Raw genomic sequence first — 20,048 nt, 5'->3', positions numbered from 1 at the left:
TGTCGCAGTATAATGTCCATTCTCCTGAATCTATTTTTCTTCAGCTTTGGAAGTCCGCCTCTAGGTTCTCTGACCCTTTTAGGTGGACCGCTGTTAAGGAGAGAACATTAGTTTCCGCCCAGGAAAATATTCTTTTTGCTACTTCCACCAGCGGATCAGACTTCATGCACCCCTGGTGTTTCAGGTACGCCACTGTAGTGATATTGTACGAGAGGACCTTCAGATGCCTGTTTTTGAATAGGTGTACTGCTTCTGTGAGCGTCATAAGGACTGCATTCAGTTCTCTGAAATTTTAGGATCTTTCTCTTATGCCGTTTGGCCAATCTCCCTGAAAAAAACTGGTTTGCACCCCAGCCTGAAGTGCTGGCATCGGTTATGACCTGAGCTTCTAGCATTCTGAGCCATTCTATACCCTGGAGCAGATTTTCCTCTTCCTTCCACCAGTCTAGGTCTATTTTGACTTTTGAAGGCACCTGTATCATCCTGTCTAGGGATGACTGCTTCCTGTCCCATTTCTTCAAGATCCATGACTAAATGATTCTTGTGTGGGCCTGACTCCATAGAACAGAGTCTTATCTGGTCTCTGAGAGTTCTTACTTTGTCCTGGGGTAGATAGATTCTGTATCTCAGAGAACCTAACTCTACGCCTACCCATCCTAAATCTGAAAGGGTACTTATAACTTCTTCTGTAGTCCTGGAGGTTTCTTCTTTTCAATTGCCAATTATTAGAAGATCGTCTAGGTAAGGGAAGATATTGGTTCTCTTCCTGCGTAGAAAGGCGATCATTTCCACCATCAGCTTGGTGAATGTTCTTGGGGCAGATGAGATACCAAAGGGGAGGGCTACGTACTGGAAAGGATGGAGGAGTTCCCCAGGATTTCTTATTGCAAACCTTAGATATTTCTGGGAGGCCTGATGAATTGGTATGTGATGGTAGGCGTCCTTTAGATCCAATGACGTCATAAAGGCACCTTTTGAAATCAGCGGAATCGTAGATGCGATTGACTCCATCTTGAATCTTCTGTATACTATAGATCCGTTCAAAGGTTTTAGATTGATTATTGTGCGGAATGTGTTGTCGGGCTTTCTGACTAGAACGAGGCCTGAGTACAACCCTTTCCTCTTTTTGGAGTCTGGTACCTCTATGATTACTCCTGATCTGATTAAGTCCTGAGTTCACTGCCAAATTTTTTCCCGTATACCTCTGTTGTGGGTGGTAACGGATAATTTTTCTGGAGGCGTTGAAGAAAATTCTATTCTGTATTCTATTCTCTGGGCTACGATGTTTAATGCACATGGATTGGACGTAACCAGATTCCACTGGTTTAGAAAAAACTTCAACCTGTCTCCCACTCTGGCGTCATTGTCTATTGTTCCAACTTTTTGGGTAGCTCCAGCGGTCCGTTTTACCTTTACCCCTGCAGAGCTTAGATTGTAAAGGGAATTGACGAAAGGGCCTCTTAAGTTTCTTTCTCCTCCGGAAACCCTTTCTTTTTATCAGCCGCCTTCTCCAGTATTTTATCTAACACTGGGCTAAAAACAAACTCCCCCGAGAAGGCAATAGAGCATAGTTTAGCATTGGAAAGGGATGCATCTCTCGCGGCAAAACGTACAGATTCTGCTGAGGCATCTGCCAGAAAAGCAGTTGCCGATTTGAATAGCGTATGGAATTTATGATATCTCCCCTGGGAGTTTTGTTCTTTAGGTGATCCTCTGACAACCAGAAGTAAATAGCTCTTGCCACGGATGTAGCCGCAATGTTGGTTTTTACACCAAACATAGATGCCTCTCATGCTTTCCTTAATAAAGAATCTGCTTTGCACTCCATTGGATCGCTAAGTTGTGACGCATCCTCAAATGGTAAGGCTGTCTTTTTGACTACCTTTGCCACTTAAATATCAATTTTGGGTATCTTAAAGATTTTACATTCAGTCTGATCAAATAGTAATCTGTTCCTGAACTCTTTGGACACCCCTAGTCTTTTTTCAGGATCAATCCACTCATCCAATATTATCCCTTTGATATGCTCATTAATGGGGAATACTTTGGTTCTTTTAGTACGTAAACCCCCGAACATCTCATCCTGTACCGTACGAGGTTTGGGAGTATCCTCTATGCCCATGGTAGATCTAACTGCTTTCAGTAAATCTTCCATTTTATCCTAGGAAAAAAAGTACTTTTTTATCACCCACAGAAAAGTTCTTCCTCAAGTACTCGTCTAGAGGTAGAGGTATCCTCATCAATGTCCTCAGTATCAGAGGAGGATTGAATGGATAGTCTCGGTTTTTTGGCAGGCGGGATAGGCGTATGAGATGCTAAGGAAGACTTGATCTCATCCTGGATAAACAACTTCATTTCGGACAGGATAGATGGTTGCTCCTCTTAAGACGTCAGAAATGCATTGCTTGCACAACTTCTTTTTATAGTTATCAGGTAGTCTCTTGGCACGGGTAGCGCACTTTAGAGATCTTGACTTAGACTTAGTATCCCTTGCTCCCTAAGGAACAGAGAAGAGCAACCAAATATCAGCTTTTAAGCATTATATCTAAACAAAAGATAACCATACTCCCCATAGGGGAACTCACGGTAGGAGCAGCCGGAGAGGGGTCAGAACCCTCCTGACGGGATCCGGGAGCCTCAGGAGTAGACATAGTGGCGGTGATGCACAGCTCCACGCTGCATGAGCGGCACTTTTAAATATTTCCTGGCATCTGACGTCATCCAGGAGCGCCACCCAGATCTATGCGCTCTGGATCCGCTTCCTCCCGCCTGCCAACCGTAAGTTCAAAGGGACGCCGCTCTCCCAGCTCGCGTCCTAGTGGATCAGGCATCAGCGGTCTGTTTCCGACCCGCAGTGGAAGGGAGATCGTGATATGAGAGGGAGCACAGGTCGGGCATAAGCCGGGGCGAGCGTCCACGTTGCCCACTGCTGCCCAGCCTTAGCTTATGCCGCAGGATGGCAGCAGGGGATGAAGGTAAATTCTTACGGAGCTTCTTTGCTAAACTTCACCTCCCCACAGGGTGGACTCTCTCTGCGTGCTAACCCCATAGGGGCAGGAAACACTGAGGGGGAGGAGGGGTGGGGGCAATTTAAACTCTCTCCTGTATTCCTGCCCCTACAGAGGTCAAAGGTCATCTCTCATTGTGGCCATCATGGTGGATGGAATGGAAATAAAAGATTTGACAATTACCTATTCTGAATGGTGGATTCTGTCTCATCTATACATGGAGGTGATATCTAGAGATGAACTAATTTCATATTTTGAAATTCGTTCACACTTCGTTTGGTAGTAAAAGGTGAATTGCGTTATGGATTCCGTTACCACGGACCATAACGCAATTCCATGACGGAATGCCTTTAGAGGCATTCAGTTATTGATTCTGTCATAATAGAAGTCTATGGGCTGCAAAACGGATCTGTCCCGTTTCAGTTATGCAGGCGAGTCCTCTCCTGCATAACGGAAACGGGACAGATCTGTTTTGCAGCCCATAGACTTCTATTATGAGGAAATGAATAACGGAATGCCTCTAAAAGCATTCCGTTATATAATTGCGCTATGGTCCGTGGTAACGGAATCCATAACACAATTCACCTTTTACCACCAAACGAAGTGTGAACAAATTTCATAAGCAGAAATTCACTCATCTCTAATGTTAAACATAAAAATGGGATTTAAATAGGTCATTTTCTGCTCACACATTCCCGTTACGCCCTCAGGAGGAGCAGGTAAGTTCAGCTTGGTACAGTTTACACACACACCTCCTGTCCCCGCGGGCACAGAGAGGCAACAAGCTGAGAGAGCCTAACAGCATGTTCTCAGCCAGGGAAATCTTCCACCAGCTTCTAGTTTAATATAAGCCCGCTTCGCTAACAGGATTATATAGTGTGAGAAACCAACCCGTGGTAGCTTAGGTCGAAACACGGACGCGGGGAGTCGTGATCGAGATACAAGACATCACAAGATTAAATTATATATTTAATCGCCTTAAAGGCACACTAGATATAACACTATACACACAGAGAATATATACAGTGGTCTGAGGTTACAGATACAGGTGATATAGGTACAACAGAGTTAAGGGGAGCAAAAGTCAGTTACCGGGTAGATGAAAGTTCCTTTGGGTTATGAGGGTAGAATAGTCCTTGGCTGCAGTCACGCGGGGGCAGTGATGTCAGCTGGTTCCCGGTCTCTCCAAAAACATTGGCACGATGTGACCTCCTTGAGAAAAGATACCGCCCGCTGGCTTGCATGGGCTTATGACCTGTAGCCGGCCACTAGCCATCCCTGCCTCTGGGAAGGGTCCACCCCTCTTTCTCTGGTGCTGGCAGCAAATGACCCATAAAACCCCTTAGGGCTCATAGCCCCAGACCAGAATGTCGCAGGAAGATGGTTCCGGCTACAACTAGAGTCCAAGCACGGTACCGTTATTTAGTTTCTGTGGTGAGATATGTATATCTCCCCTACCGGGCATCCTAGCATCAAGCTAGGACCACGTGGATGTTCGGCTTTGCCCCAGGATCGCAAAAAGATAACCGAATTATGCCTGGGATGGACGGACGATTCATAATTCCTTATGAAATGTAGGTGCAAACATGTCTGGGAGGTATCATTGATCCTGGGCAAGGGCTGAGACCTACTGCTGGGGGTTTTCCTGCAGGATTAGCTTGCCTCCAACCTGGCTGGTTGAGGTGTGACTTTATCCACCTAGGCCTCCTTGAAGCCTGGACCCCTGGGGCTTCCTCCCTTGCTACCTGACATCAGATGGTTGGGGGGTGAGAACATATTTTGCATGTACACCGACTGTGTACATGCCAAAAGGTGAATCAAATGACAATCAGGGCTGCCAATAAATGATAATCCATATTCCTCACAAAGTTGTCCCACGAAAAATATTCTACAGTTTTAAAACCAGCTCCTTAATCTAAATACTTTTTTAATTGGATGTAATAAAATTTTTTGTAAAGCTACTAAGATGTTCAATAAAAATGCATCTGTATAGCGCCACCTGCGTTTTTTTTTTTTTCTTATTTCTTTGTCCGGCTCACTGAGAAGGCCGCACATGCTCAGTTTCATCGTTCAATTGGCTCCTGAGCTGTGATAGGGAGAGCATGGACACGCCCCCTTAGCTGCAGCAGAAAAGACACTCCCCTTGAGCTGTCAGCTTGATATAAATCTAGCAGAGCAATGAATGGGGATCTCTCTGGATTTATGTGAGGTACAAGGTGGGTTCTAGCATTGTTAGGCTACTTTCACACTAGCATTTTTTGCAGATCCGTCATGAATCTGCAAAAACGCTTCCGTTACAATAATACAACCGCATGCATCCGTCATGAACGGATCCGGTTGTATTATGTCTTCTATAGCCATGACGGCTCCGTCATGAACACCATTGAAAGTCAATGGGGGACGGATCAGTTTTCTATTGTGTAAGAGAAAATGAATTGGTCCTCATTGACTTACATTGGATCCGTCTTGCTCCACACCACATCACAGACAGAAAAACGCAGCTTGCAGCGTTATTCTGTCCGCGATGTGAGCGCAACCAAATGGAACGGAATGTATTTTGGTGCATTCCGTTTCGTTCAGTTTTGTCCCCATTGACAATGAATGGGGACAAAACTGAAGCGTTTTTATCCGCTATTGAGATCCTATGACTGATCTCAATAGCAGAATTGAAAACGCTAGCGTGAAAGTAGCCTTTAGAAGGAGGGTGTCGTGTACAATAGGATATCTGATTTTCATTTTTTTACATTATTCATGGGATAAACCTTTTAAGGGAATTTAAAGACATGTAATAATCTGGATTATACAGTGAATGGATGAGGTAAAGGAGAGTGACGCCTGCACTGGAAACTGCATGTGAATGCTTTAGAAGCCAGCGTTCCCACATCCTGTAACATGAGCTGCCTTTTGTGAGCAGTTTCTCCCATTCGGCTCAGAAGTTCACATCTGAGCCTTCCCCGCTGGGCCTCCTCGCCCCGAAGGAATCCCTTACACAAACATCTAAAGCTGTGGTGCTCGGCAGGAAGGCCAACACATCTGATCTGTTGACAGGGCTCTGTAATACAAGTACCTTCACAGCTCAGAAACCTGATGAATGCAGGTGAACACAATGGCAGCCAGCAGAGATTAGCTATGGAGCCATTAATAAAAGAGCATAGGCATCAGATCAGCTGTCCTGCTTTGTTTTCAGCCTGGGTTACAGGGGCATTGAACAGAACTGCGCTAGCCTGGCACAGCAATTAGGGATGAGCAAATATACTTCGGATGCTTCATCCAAAGTCAATTCGCATAAAACTTTGTTGTAATACTGTACGGAGCAGGAACTCCGTACAGTATTAGAATGTATTGGCTCTGATGAGATGGAGTTATTACTCGCGAGACTTTGTGTAATAACTTTGTGAATTACTGTAAAAAACCTTCATACCAAGTTTGGTATCAAGGTTTTTTACAGTAATAATTCACAAAGTTATTACACGAAATAATAAACTTTGGCTCATCACAGCCAATACATTCTAATACTGTACGGAGTATTAGAAAGTTTTATGCGAATCCCTAAGATTCGCTCATCCCTAACAGCAATATTTCTACTGGAGACACTGTGTTGGGGCTGGACTGGCTACAAAGACCACTATACCAAGGAGCTTACTATGGAGGTTTATGTGATTTACGGTCGATCGTTTAGCTACAGGATTTGCTCCACTACAATGTACCCTAGAGCCACGTGTGTCATAGGACTTGCTTAAGGGGGTGTCAAACAAAGCTTCGTGTGGCAGTTTTTGAGGCCAAAGCCATAAATGGGTTGAAGGGGACTTGAGAAATATAAAGGAAGGATTTATACTACTTTGCTGGATCCATTTCTTGGTTTGGCAAAAAAAAAAAAAAAAAAAAGGGCACAAATAAAACTGTGTGGTACCCCCCTAATGTACTCCCATTCTATTAAGTAATGGGAATACCCAACTGCACGGAAAACCAGTGAGAGGGCAGCAGAGATCACTCAGATCCACAGTTCCTTCATTCTCAGGATCAGCAGAGATCTCATCAGTCGGATACCCAACAATCATAAGGTGATGCCATAGTCCAGCGCCAAGTTACCAATTTACAAAATGGGAACAACCCTGTTACGCCTCATGCACACAACCATGTCCGTATCGCTGTCGACAAACTACAGATCCACAAAAAACGGACCGTTTCAGTGTGCAATGCGCATTCTGCTCACTCTCCTCACTAGAATAGGACATGTTCTATTATTTTCAGAACGGACATATAGACGGATCACATCCATATGCAGTCTTTTTTCTTTCTTTTTGGAGCTATAGAAATGAATGGGTCCATGTGCTATCTGAAAAAAAATGCGGATTGGACATGGATGCAAAATAACCCTGTACATGAGACATATTATACACATTAAAATTTGAGAATTTCGTTATGAGGGAGCTTGAATGTGTCATATGCTGTGCCTTCTTCAGAACAAGTGTATTTCACATAGAACCAGTTTTTAGTCTGTAATACAAGCAAAAAAAACATAACCTTTCAAGAGCCCCTCAGGATGCTAGAAATTTCAGGCATTGTAACAATTTCTACTAATGAGCAGCTGTAAACATCTTCTGGAGAGTCTCATTAGAATTACCTACAGAAGTACCATGCCGGCAAACAATTACAGGAAGAGATGACCATCTTTGTCTGAACTACCTTTAAAGGGAATCTGAAACTTTCTAACTTAACCCCTTAAGGACCGGGCTCATTTTCACCTTAAGGACTTGGCCATTTTTTGCAAATCTGACCAGTGTCACTTTAAGTGGTGATGACTTTAAAACGCTTTTACTTATTCAGGCCATTCTGAGATAGTTTTTTCGTCACATATTGTATTTCATGTCACTGGTAAAATGAAGTCAAAAAAATTCATATTTATTTACCAAAAATGTTGATAAATTTGCAAGTTTCAATTTCTCTACTTCTATAATACATAGTAATACCTTTAAAAATAGTTATTACTTTACATTCCCCATATGTCTACTTCATGTTTGGATCATTTTGGGAATGACATTTTATTTTTTGGGGACGTTACAAGGCTCAGAAATCTTGACATTTTTCAGAAGTTTCCAAAACCCACTTTTTAAAGGGCCAGTTCAGGTCTGAAGTTACTTTGTGAGGATTACATAATAGAAATCACCAAAAAATTACCCCATTTTAGAAACTACACCCCTCAAGGTATTCAAAACTGATTTTACAAACGTCGTTAACCCTTTAGGTGTTCCACAAGAGTTATTGGCAAATGGAGAAGACATTTCAGAATTTACATTTTTTGGCAAATTTTCCATTTTAATCCATTTTTTCCATTAACAAAGCAATGGTTAACAGTCAAACAAAACTATATTTATGGCCCTGATTCTGTAGTTTACAGAAACACCCCATATGTGGTCGTAAACTGCTGTACGGGCACACGGCAGGGCGCACAAGGAAAGGAATGCCATATAGTTTTTGGAAGGCAGATTTTGCTGGACTGTTTTTTTGACACCATGTACCATTTGAAGCCCCCCTGATGCACCCCTAGAGTAGAAACTCCATAAAAGTGACCCCATCTAAGAAACTACACCCCCCCAAGGTATTCAAAACTGATTTTACAAACTTTGTTTACCCTATATGTGTTCCACAAGATTTATTGGCAAATGGAGATGAATATAGAGTTTTGTTTGACTGTTAACCCTTGCTTTGTTAACGGAAAAAATGGATAAGCCCGGATCCGTCGTGCACTCCATTTGCCGGAGGTGCCCGCCGGATCCATAACACCGCAAGTGAACTGAAAGCATTTGAAGACGGATCCGTCTTCAAAATGCGTTCAGTGTTACTATGGCAGCCAGGACGCTATTAAAGTCCTGGCTGCCATAGTAGTAGTGGGGAGCGGGCTAGCAGTATACTTACTGTCCGTGCGGCTCCCGGGCGCTCCAGAATGACGTCAGAGCGCCCTATGCGCATGGATGACGTGATCCATGCAATCACGTCATCCATGCGCGTGGAGTGCCCTGACGTCACTCTGAAGCGCCCTGGGAGCCGCACGGACGGTAAGTATACTGCTCCCCCGCTCCCCACTTCACTTTACCATGGCAAACAGGACTTTAGCGTCCTGGGAGCCATGGTAACCATCCAGAAAAAGCTAAACGTCGGATCCGGTAATGCGCCGAAACTACGTTTAGCTTAAGGCCGGATCCGGATTAATGCCTTTTAATGGGCATTTAATTCCAGATCCGGCCTTGCAGCAAGTGTTCAGGATTTTTGACCGGAGTAAAAAGCGCAGCATGCTGCGGTATTTTCTCCGGCCAAAAAACGTTCCGTTCCGGAACTGAAGACATCCTGAACGGATTTCTCTCCATTCAGAATGCATGGGGATAATCCTGATCAGGATTCTTCCGGCATAGAGCCCAGACGACGAAACTCTATGCCGGAACAGAACAACGCAAGTGTGAAAGAGCCCTTAAAATGGAAAATTTGGCAAAAAAAATAGCTGTTTTGGCACCGTTTTTTTTTTTTTGGACTGTGTTCATTTGAGGGGTTAGGTCATGTGGTATTTTTATAGAGCAGATTCTTACAGACGCGGCAATACCTAATATGTCTACTTTTTTTAAATTTATTTAGGTTTTACACTATAATATCCTTTTTTAAAAAAAAAAAAAAACATTTTAGTATCTCCATAGTCTGAGAGTCACTTTTTTTTAAAGTCTTTAGCTGATTGTCTTAGGTAGGGGCTCATTTTTTGTGGGATGAGAGTTTTTATTGGCACTATTTTGGGGTGCATATGACTTTTTGATCGCTTGCTATTGCACTTTTTGTGATGTAAGGTGACCAAAAAATGGTTTTTTTAACCCCCTTTTTTTTTTTTTTACTGTGTTCATCCGAGGGGTTAGGTCATGTGGTATCTATAGTTCAGGTTCTTACGGATGTGGTGATACCTAATATGTATACTTTTTTTTAGTTTTACAAAATAATATTTTTGAAAAATAAAAAACTTATTTGTTTTAAAGTCTGCAAAGTCTGAGAGCCATATTTTTTATTTATTTTTTTATGGGCTATTGTCTGTGGCCAAATAGAATTAAAATTGGGGAAGGGGATTATAAATTTAGTACTCCATGGAAGTGTGGTACTCCCTGAAGCAACCGTCAATACAGAGGCCCGGATGATTGGGGAACGTGTCACACTGAGTGGTGGTGTCCTTCCGTATCCCCCTCCTGTGACACACTATGCACCTTTTTTGGGTCTGTCCCTTCTTTCCAGTGTGGGGGACCACACCTGGAAAGTGTTGGCCAGGGACGATCCGGGTGCCTCCAGTTCCCGAGGTACTCCAGCCTGCTCTTTCCCAGTCAGAAAAGATCAGGGCCTTGAGGACTGCCTGAAAGAACTGCAGGAATTTGCCTGTGTTGCCAGCACTCCGGGACAGCACAAAAGAGTTGTACAAGGCAACCTGTACCAGGTAGACCGCAACTTTTTTGTACCATGCCCGGGTTTTGCGCATGGCGTTATATGGCTTGAGGACTTGATAAGAGAGATCAACTCCTCCCATATACAGATTGTAGTCGACGATACAATCGGGCTTGAGGACAGTTACCGCGGTACCTCGCACAGGGACAGGGGTGATGCCGTTACCATGAATTGTGGAACAGGTTTCCACTGGTAAGGGCACGGGTCTCCCCCCTGGGGATAGGTACCTGGAGGGGGTGGGTAGGGCGTTTATTTTTCCGCACGGTCCCACAAGCGAACGTGGATCTGGCGGCGAGGGACTGGAACAAGGGGATACTAGTATAAAAGTTATCCACGTACAGGTGGTAACCCTTATCTAGCAGTGGGTGCATAAGGTCCCACACAAGTTTCCTGCTAACACCCAGAGTGGGGGGACATTCTGGGGGTTCAATACGGAAATCTCGCCCCTCGTACACCCGAAACTTGTAAGTGTACCCTGAGGTACTCTCAAAGTTTGTACCGCTTCACGCCATACCTCGCCCGCTTAGAGGGAACATACTGGCGGAAAATGAGTCTCCCCTTGAAAGCAATGAGAGACTCATCAACTACGACCTCCCTTCCAGATACACAAGCCTCCAAAAATATGGCCCTGAAGTGATCGATGACCGGCCTGATTTTGTACAGGCGGTCATAGGCAGGATCACCTCGGGGGGGGGGGGGGGGAGTACATGCTGCATTATGCAGGCATTTCCGAATGGCCTCAAAACGGGAATGTGTCATGGCCATACAGGAGAGTGGGGTCTGGTAGAGGACGTCCCCACTCCAGTACTGCCTGACACAGTTTTTTTTTGACTAGGCCCATGTGCAGCAGGAGGCCCCAAAACGTCCTCATCTCGGCTGCACTGACCAGAGTCCAGCCACCGGACCTAGCCAAAAAGGAGCCCGGGTGAGCAATGAACTGTTGGGCGTACAAGTTCGTTTGCTCCACCATCAGATTCACAAAGTGAAAAAAAAAAAAAATATTCAGTGAAGCCCACTATGGGAATCTGGATTCCTGGTTGGCCAACAAAGTCAGGAATCACGTGCTCAAAATCCTCTGGGGTACACTAGACAAGTTCACCGGTGGGGGGCTCAGGTGGACTTATCTGGTGGGCCGGAAAACTAGTACGAGCCCCAGGGCAGCTCATACTAGTGTGGGCCACAGGGTCCCTGGCATGGGGGTCCCCTGGCTTCGCCTGGCGGCGTCTCAGCATCATCACTAGATGATGAGGATGCAGATGACAAGAGGAAAGTGGGGTCATCCTCGTCCTCACTGGGGCTCTCGGAGTCTGAGACAAGCAGGGGACGTATGCCTCCTTGGCCGAGAACGTCTGGCGGGCCATAGGGGAGTGTGTGTGTGTGTGCAGCACCCCTGGGGGGGTCTAGGGTTGCACAGCTGAGACTATCCCCCTGAAACTATCCCTCAGTCTCCCTGCCTAATCTAACCTTTCCCTAAACCTGTCCCTGCGAACTTTGGCACTATGGTGGCTCACGTGGGGGTCCTGGGGATGCTGGGCGGTGGACGGACGCTCCTCTCTCCTGGCTCCACGGAAGCAGTGTGGAGGAGGAGAGCAGAGCTGGGGGAAGTTAACCCCTGCCCGCCCATCGAGCCAATAGGATGCGATCCTGAGAGGTGACGTCACCGCCACCTCTCAGGATCAAAGGTTGGTGATTGGTGGTGTATTATCACACCACCGATCATCATCCTATTCCGGGTTATCGGGTCACCGGAATGACCCGGAAACACAGCATATCGCAGGTTTGAATTGACCTGCTGTTTGCTGCGATCGCCGATATGGAAGGGGGGGGGGACGACTTCCTCCTCCCGCTGCTGATTGTCACCTGGATCTGTAAGCAAATAATTCAAGTGCGTAAGGGATGTAACAGGTTCCCTTTAAGTTTTCAAGGTGCCCAAGATTCTTCAAGACCAATCTAAAGAGTGTAATACTGAAACAACATTATGCTTCTTTAAAAAGGACAAAAAAAAAGCCATTTTAAATGATAAATAACAATAATATGCCACCAAAGAAGTGAAAGCTCAAGCTAATAATACTGAAAAAATAGCATGTGGGAAGGAGACCCTTAAAGCGAACCTGTCACCATGATTTTGCGCATAGAGCTGGGGACATGGGCTGCTAGATGGCCACTAGCACATCTGCAGTACCCAGGTCCCATAGCTCTCCGCGCTTTTATTGTGTTAAAAAACAGTTTTGAGTGATATGCAAATTACCTGATATGAGTCCTGTAGCCGGAGATGAGTCAAGCGTCAAGGAGCCCAGCACCGCCCCGCGTCCTCCGAATCTCCTCCTTGCCGGCTGACGTCACAGAGCTGGTGCGCCGAAATCTCGCGATGCGCGAGCTAGCGCATGCGTAGTTCGTTCCCTGTGCTGATGCCAGCACAGGGAATGAACATGATGCCGACACTGCGCATGCGCTAGCTCGCGCATCGCGAGATTTCGGCGCACCAGCTCTGTGACGTCAGCCGGCAAGGAGGAGATTCGGAGGACGCGGGGCGGTGCTGGGCTCCTTGACGCTTGACTCATCTCCGGCTACAGGACTCATATCAGGTAATTTGCATATCACTCAAAACTGTTTTTTAACACAATAAAAGCGCGGAGAGCTATGGGACCTGGGTACTGCAGATGTGCTAGTGGCCATCTAGCAGCCCATGTCCCCAGCTCTATGCGCAAAATCATGGTGACAGGTTCTCTTTAAGCCTCCTGCACACGAACGTGTGCGCCCCGTGGTCATGCTGCAGCCCGCAAAATGCGGGCCGCAATGCACGAACATTGTCCGTGGGGCAGCCGCAGCGGATCGCGGACCGATTAACTTTAATGGGTCCACGGTCTGGCCATTCCGCAAAAAGATAGAACATGTCCTATCTTTTTGCAGAACGGAAGTACAGGACGAGACCCCATAGAAGCACTCTGTAGTGCTTCCGTAGGGTTCCGTTCCGCACTATTCCGCATCTCTGGATTTGCGGACCCATTGAAGTGAATGGGTCCGCATCAGTGATGCGGAACGCACACAATACGGTGCCAGTGTATTGCAGATCTGCAAATGCGGTCCGCAATACGGCCACAGAGCGCACACGTTCGTGTGCAATAGGCCTTAAAGGGGTTCTCCAGGACTTAAGTACTGATGATTTTAGAATAAATCATCAATATCTGATGGGCAGGAGCCAGACTCATGGAAACCCTGTTGATCAGCTAATTGCAAGAACTCTGGCTCTGGAACTACACAGCTCCATCCAATGTGTAGTGGCCATGCCACTGACAGTTACAACTAAAAGAGAGCTGTGCTGCTGTAACCAGCATGGCCACTACACAGTGGACGGAGGTGTTAAGTTTCAGTGTCTGGATCCGGAGCTCTTGCAAACAGCTGATCAGCGGGGGCTCCAGAAGTCAGACCCCTGTCGATTTGATATTGATGACACCTATCCCAAGGACAGCTCATTAATATGTATATTTCATGTTTTGTTTTTTGTGCGACTAGATGTTTTATTTAAGGAAATAGGAATCAAACTACAAACAGTTTTATTTCATATAGTCATATTTTTCCAAACATGTTCTAGCTATGGTGTTTTCACTGGAATTTATCTCCATAAACCTCTCTATAGGAATAAAAAAAAGTTACAGACTAAAAATTTTAAATTCATGGCATTTTTTTTTTTTTTTTACAAGCAAAAACAAAATAACGCTGAAATAAAGTGTGTGAATGAGGACAAAAGCTGGCTCTCTAGTGCCACCTTTTGGATGTCTGTCCCTTTAAAACAGGCCTTGAAACTTTAACTTGGGATATAAGCCAAAGCCAAAATGGTTTCCGAAATATAAAGACATACCCAGAGAGCTCTTTTGGGGGTTTTGCCTCCTCGTTTGCGCAGAAGATAGCAGTCTGGCAAGGTGAGAGGACTTTGACAAGGGTTTGGGGGAATGAAGTTTATCCTCGCAAAGACTGCCAAGTTGGCATAGCGAGTCTTATAGTCCAGGAAGTAGGACAGGCATTTCCCGCTACATGCTCTGCTCTTTCTGGATTCACACAATGTGTAGCAAAACGTTTTGCAACTGTCCCATTCAGCTAAAAGAGGCATGCAGAAATCCAAGCACATTTTTCAGAAACAATTTTCAGAATAGAATGGATCCAGAAAGAAGAAAAGTATAAGGGCTCCTTCAAGCATGTGATGTCAACCTGGTCCATGTACTGGCCACAAAAACAGATGACATCCATGTGCTGTCTGTTTTAATCTCGCACCCATTCAGCTGAATGGGCGATTCCCGAATAAGAATCAGACCTAAATGGAGTGTGCTATGGAAAATCATTCATTTGAATTGGCCCATTGTTCAGTCCATGTGGTACCCGAGTCTAGCCAAGACAGCACAATGCTTGTTTGAATGAGCCCTTAAGGAAAATCGGATCCTGCTCCTCTTTTGTATCCATTCCAACATCAAAACTGTATGTGTTATTCCAGCCTAAGGCCTCTTTCACACGGGCGTTGCGGAAAAAATGTGCGGGTGCGTTGCGGGAACACCCGCGATTTTTCCGCACGTGTGCAAAACATTGTAATGCGTTTTGCACTCGCGTGAGAAAAATCGTGCGTGTTTGGTACCCAAACCCGAACTTCTTCACAGAAGTTCGGGCTTGGGATCGGTGTTCTGTGGATTGTATTATTTTCCCTTATAACATGGTTATAAAGGAAAATAATAGCATTCTGATTACAGAATGCAAAGTAAAATAGCGCTGGAGGGGTTAAAAAAAAATATATGTTTAACTCACCTTAGTCCACTTGATAGCGCAGCCGGCATCTGCTTCTGTCTCCTTTCTTTAGGACCTGGGTAAAGGACCTTTGATGACGTCACTCCGGTCATCACATGGTACGTCACATGATCTTTTACCATGGTGAATCACCATGGTAAAAGATCATGTGACATACCATGTGATGACCGGAGTGACGTCATCACAGGTCCTGTAACTGTATTTAATGCTCACCACAGGTCCTTCAACAAAGGAGACACAAGGAGATGCCGGGCTACGCGAGCAAGTGGATTAAGGTGAGTTAAATGATTTTTTTTTTTTTTTTTTAACCCCTCCAGTGCTATTTTACTTTGCATTCTGTATTCAGAATGCTATTATTTCCCCTTATAACCATGTTATAAGGGAAAATAATAATGATCGGGTCTCCATCCCGATCGTCTCCTAGCAACCATGCGTGAAAATCGCACCACATCCGCACTTGCTTGTGGATGCTTGCGATTTTCACGCAACCCCATTTATTTCTATGGGGCCTGCGTTACGTGAAAAACGCACAAAGAGGAGCATGCTGCGATTTTCATGCAACGCAAAAGTGATGCGTGAAAATCACCGCTCGTGTGCACAGCCCCATAGAAATGAATGAGTCGGTATTCAGTGCGGGTGCAATGAGTTCACATTCCGCATCGCATCCGCGCGGAATACTCGCTCGTGTGAAAGGGGCCTAAAGGATTTGATCTTAAAATGGCTTTCCAGGATCGGACAAACATTACCCAAGAGAAAAGGGGACACTATGGAGATCCGCTAATCTAACAAGTGAAAATAACTGGCTGAAATATCCATAAAATCATAGTTTACACATGTTGAATAATGGACAGAGAGTTCAGCAACATAGGCAAAACAGAAACACTTACACAGGGGTCTGAACTTTAAACTCAATCGTCTCCTCTTTCTTCTTGCGGAAGAAGAACCAATAGGTGAGTAGGCCAACGATGAGCGATAATAAGAACATGTCTGCCATGCTGAACATGGCCTCCTCGGCAACACTGCTACCCTCCTCCGTATGGCACCCATCTTGGTTAACACAGGAATCAGCCATCTTTATACTGGACTCTAAGGTGGTGTGAAAAAAAGAGAAGAGCAAGATTATAATAGAATACAAAAATATGAAAATCTCATCAGTGCGTTACCATTTTCTCTATGTTGAAATTAAGGAATGGAAAATCTCCAGAAGATACCATATGAAGTGAGTAAGGCCTTCACTTCAAGCAGCTGATCGGCGGGGGTGCCAGACTCCTGCCGATCTGATATTGATGACCTATCCTGAGGAAAGCCACTGCGCCACCAATGATTATAGTACTGGGGTGGGGGCGCACTGCGCCACCAATCAATATAATTAAGCCGTTAATACAAAATGTAGGCAGCAGGTGCCGGTCTTATCACACAGCCGGCACCTGGCCTCAATGACAGGGCACGGCGAACCACTGAACCCCGTCCACTAACTCATCAGGTGCGGCACCTGAGGCGTTAATTGACACGGTTCGCGGGATCCCTGTAATGGAGGCTGCTTACATTAGTATTAATGGGTTAATTATATACACTGGTGGTGCAGTGTTAACAGCCCCAACCCCTCCTCTTCAGTACTATCTTCTCACTGGTGGCAATGTCACAGTGGGGAGGGACTCTCTCCTTCTCCACTGTGCTGGCTCAGGAGAACATGGTGCGCGCTGAGAGCAGCACGTGCCATGTTCTCTAACTCAGTGTTTCCCAACCAGCGTGCCTCCAGCTGTTGCAAAACTACAACTCCCAGCATGCTCGGACAGCCTTTGGCTGTGCAGGCATGCTAGGAGGTGTAGTTTTGCAACAGCTGGAGGCACGCTGGTTGGGAAACACTGCTCTAACTGATAGTAGACTGCGCATTAGCACAGCCTAGTATCAGAAAATAGCAATTCCCAGTATCGGATCGATCCGGGTGTAAAAAGTATAGATTGGGTATCAAAAGTTTGATACCCGGTGCAACCCTATTAGGGACTATATATCAGAAATAAAAGATCTCAGACTACTATAAAGATGTATTAAGAAAAGAACCAGCACAAAATGATGGCCTTAAAAACAACATGGTTAAAGCTGGATGGTCACTTTAACCTGATCGTACAAGTTAGAGATCAGTCATAGGGTCTCAATACCAGGAAAAAATACTTCCGTTTTTGACAATGAATGGGGACAAAACTGAATTAAACAGAACGGAATGCTCCAAAATGTATTCCGCTCCATTTGGTTGCGTTCCCATACCGGTGAGCAAACGGCAGCAAGCTGCGGTTTTCCTTCCGTCATGGGATGCAGAGCAAGACGGATCCATCATGACCCACAATGCAAGTCAATAGGGACGGATCCGTTTTCTCTGACACAATAGAAAACGGATCCGTCCCCCTTTCAATGGAGTCTATGACGGATCCGTCTTAGCTATGTTAAAGATAATACAACCGGATCAGCTCATAACGGATGCAGAAGGTTATATTATCAGTGACGGAAGCGTTTTTGCTGAACCCTGCCGGATCCAGCTAAAAATGATAGTGTGAAAGTAGCCTATGAACATTTTTGGTATCTACACTTATTAAAACAATGCTTATATCCCAGATATGCCAGTAATATGGTAGTATAGTGCCTCCTGATGTTTCTAATGAACAGCCTGTTTACGTCCACCATAGTAAGAGTGCTGTGGTGGTCACATGCTCCGTCTTCGCTCTCTCTCTCTCTGTGGAGGAATCCCTGGGGTGGAGAGTCATCTGCTTCTCTACTCATCAGAAGAGATGCTGAGCAAGTGATAAGAGAGTGATATAACATTACTGTAACAGCAGATGTGGCTATTCTAACATTATTCCTGGAATATCTGGGGATTGAAGCATTTTTTTTAATTGTGCTGAATTTAGCTGTAAACAATATTCTTTGTGAGATAACCAGTTTAGCCCAGCAAAACAGAACATTGCAGGGAGCCAAGAAAAAAAAAAATATTATATCACAGAAAATAATGCACTAACACAATAGATGCAAACATTATATATGGACCAAGCCCTTACTCTGAGACTCTCATCCAATATATTTTGATCAAAACACATCTGTGCCCACCTACCAGCACCAAGGTGGTCTCAGTCAGGCAAGTCCTACTCTAAGCCTACCTATGCCGTTAGACATCTACATTCAGGAGCGCAGGCCCTGCACATATAGTGTGCTGCTCCTAGTTACCTCTGTGCATCCAGCAAGGAGGAGCCTGCGCACACCTTTATGTACCACCTAATCAAGGTCACCTGTGGGATAGGTGGGGCAGAAGTGCACAAAAATGCTACTCCCAGAATAGAAGAGCATTCACACCTGAAGGTGCCACATACATTTATCAAAAAGCACAGAAAAAGATACAAAACATTTATAAGGAAAGGCAGGTAAGTTAGTCAGAACCAAGGGCCAGTTTAAAATCCAACCAAGGGGACTTTAGTCGTGACATGTCAAAGGTCAGAAGCAAGGTGGCCATGCATGTAATATACAGCTATGTACACACTTGCACTGTTTTAACCCAGCCCCCAACTCTTTACAATAACAACATACTAAAGGTTGGGGGGGGGGGAATGCCCATCACATAAAATATAAAAATACTGACAGTAGATCAAAGAACAAATTAGAAAAACAAACAAAGCACAAACATAACTCTAGATTAATAGAGCATAAATAGTCACACACTGACTATTCAGTGGCAGATTGAGAAATGATCCTGAAACGTACAGAGCAAGCAAATTGTGCTCAAGTTCAAGGTAGATCACGATTGAAGCAAAGTGCGAAGGTCAGGGTACAGTTCTAGAGAAAATAATCACAGTCAGCGGAGTACGGGCCATCTGAATCATCCGTACTTTACAACCTGTATTATAGCACTTCATAGGCATGGACCTTCTCAGAAAAGCATTAACGAGCCGATACAGGACATGAAGCACATGCAACAAGCCAAAAAGAGGGCAGATCGGATAAAACAGAACTACTGCACAAGGCTACAAGCACACCAACGTTGTTGGTTTCCGTTCCGGTTTTTTTGCGGATAGGATGCGGACCCATCCATTTCAAGGGGTCCACAAAAACCGTATGCTGTCCACATCAGTATGTCCGTTCCGTTGCCCCGCAAAAAAAAATAGTGCATGTCCTATTTTTTTCCTAGTTTGCGGACAAGGATAAGCATTATTACAATGGATCCTCCAAAAAAAAAAAAAACTGATCCGCAAAAAAAATTTGATGCAATACGGAACGTCATCAGTTTTTTTTGCGGATCCGCAATTTGCGGACCGCAAAACACATACGGTCGTGTGCATGTAGCCTTAGGCAATGGAAAGTAAAGACACACACCACAAGAGATCCACAATCTAGTGACTGCTGCCAGAGAAACGTTCAAGATCCCAGCATCCATACAGTAACATTAAGTCTTTATTTCATCCATTACAGGTACACTGTGAATAAGGCTACTTTCACACTTGCGTTTGGTGCGGATCCATCATGGATCTGCACAGACGGATCCGTTCAGATAATACAACCGTCTGCATCTGTTCAGAACGGATCCATTTATATTTAACATGGCCAAGACGGATCCGTCTTGAACACCATTGAAAGTCAATAGGGGACGGATCCGTTTTCTATTGTGCCAGATTGTGTCATAGAAAACTGATCCGTCCCGATTGACTTGCATTGTCTGCCAGGACGGATCAGTTTGGCTCAGTTTCATCAGACTGACACCAGAGCGGAATGCAGACGGAACGGAGGCAAACTGATGCGTTC

General features: G+C 45.0%; 1 protein-coding gene across 5 annotated transcripts in view; it reads right to left on the bottom strand.

The window, feature by feature from the left end:
• Positions 1-20,048, bottom strand: part of LOC120995475 (NADPH--cytochrome P450 reductase) — an 89,160-nt gene that overhangs the window by 30,113 nt on the left and 38,999 nt on the right. For all 5 annotated transcript variants that reach the window (XM_040424716.1, XM_040424715.1, XM_040424712.1 and 2 more), the window contains exon 2: positions 16,154-16,352. In XM_040424716.1, coding sequence (XP_040280650.1) covers positions 16,154-16,338 — 185 coding nt within the window. In that variant the 5' untranslated portion in view covers positions 16,339-16,352. The remainder of the gene's footprint in view (positions 1-16,153; positions 16,353-20,048) is intronic.

Source organism: Bufo bufo, chromosome 3 (assembly GCF_905171765.1).
Source record: "Bufo bufo chromosome 3, aBufBuf1.1, whole genome shotgun sequence".
Classification (NCBI taxonomy): domain Eukaryota; kingdom Metazoa; phylum Chordata; class Amphibia; order Anura; family Bufonidae; genus Bufo; species Bufo bufo.
The sequence above is the reverse complement of the archived record's forward strand: the minus strand, read 5'-3'. Positions and strand labels throughout refer to the sequence as shown.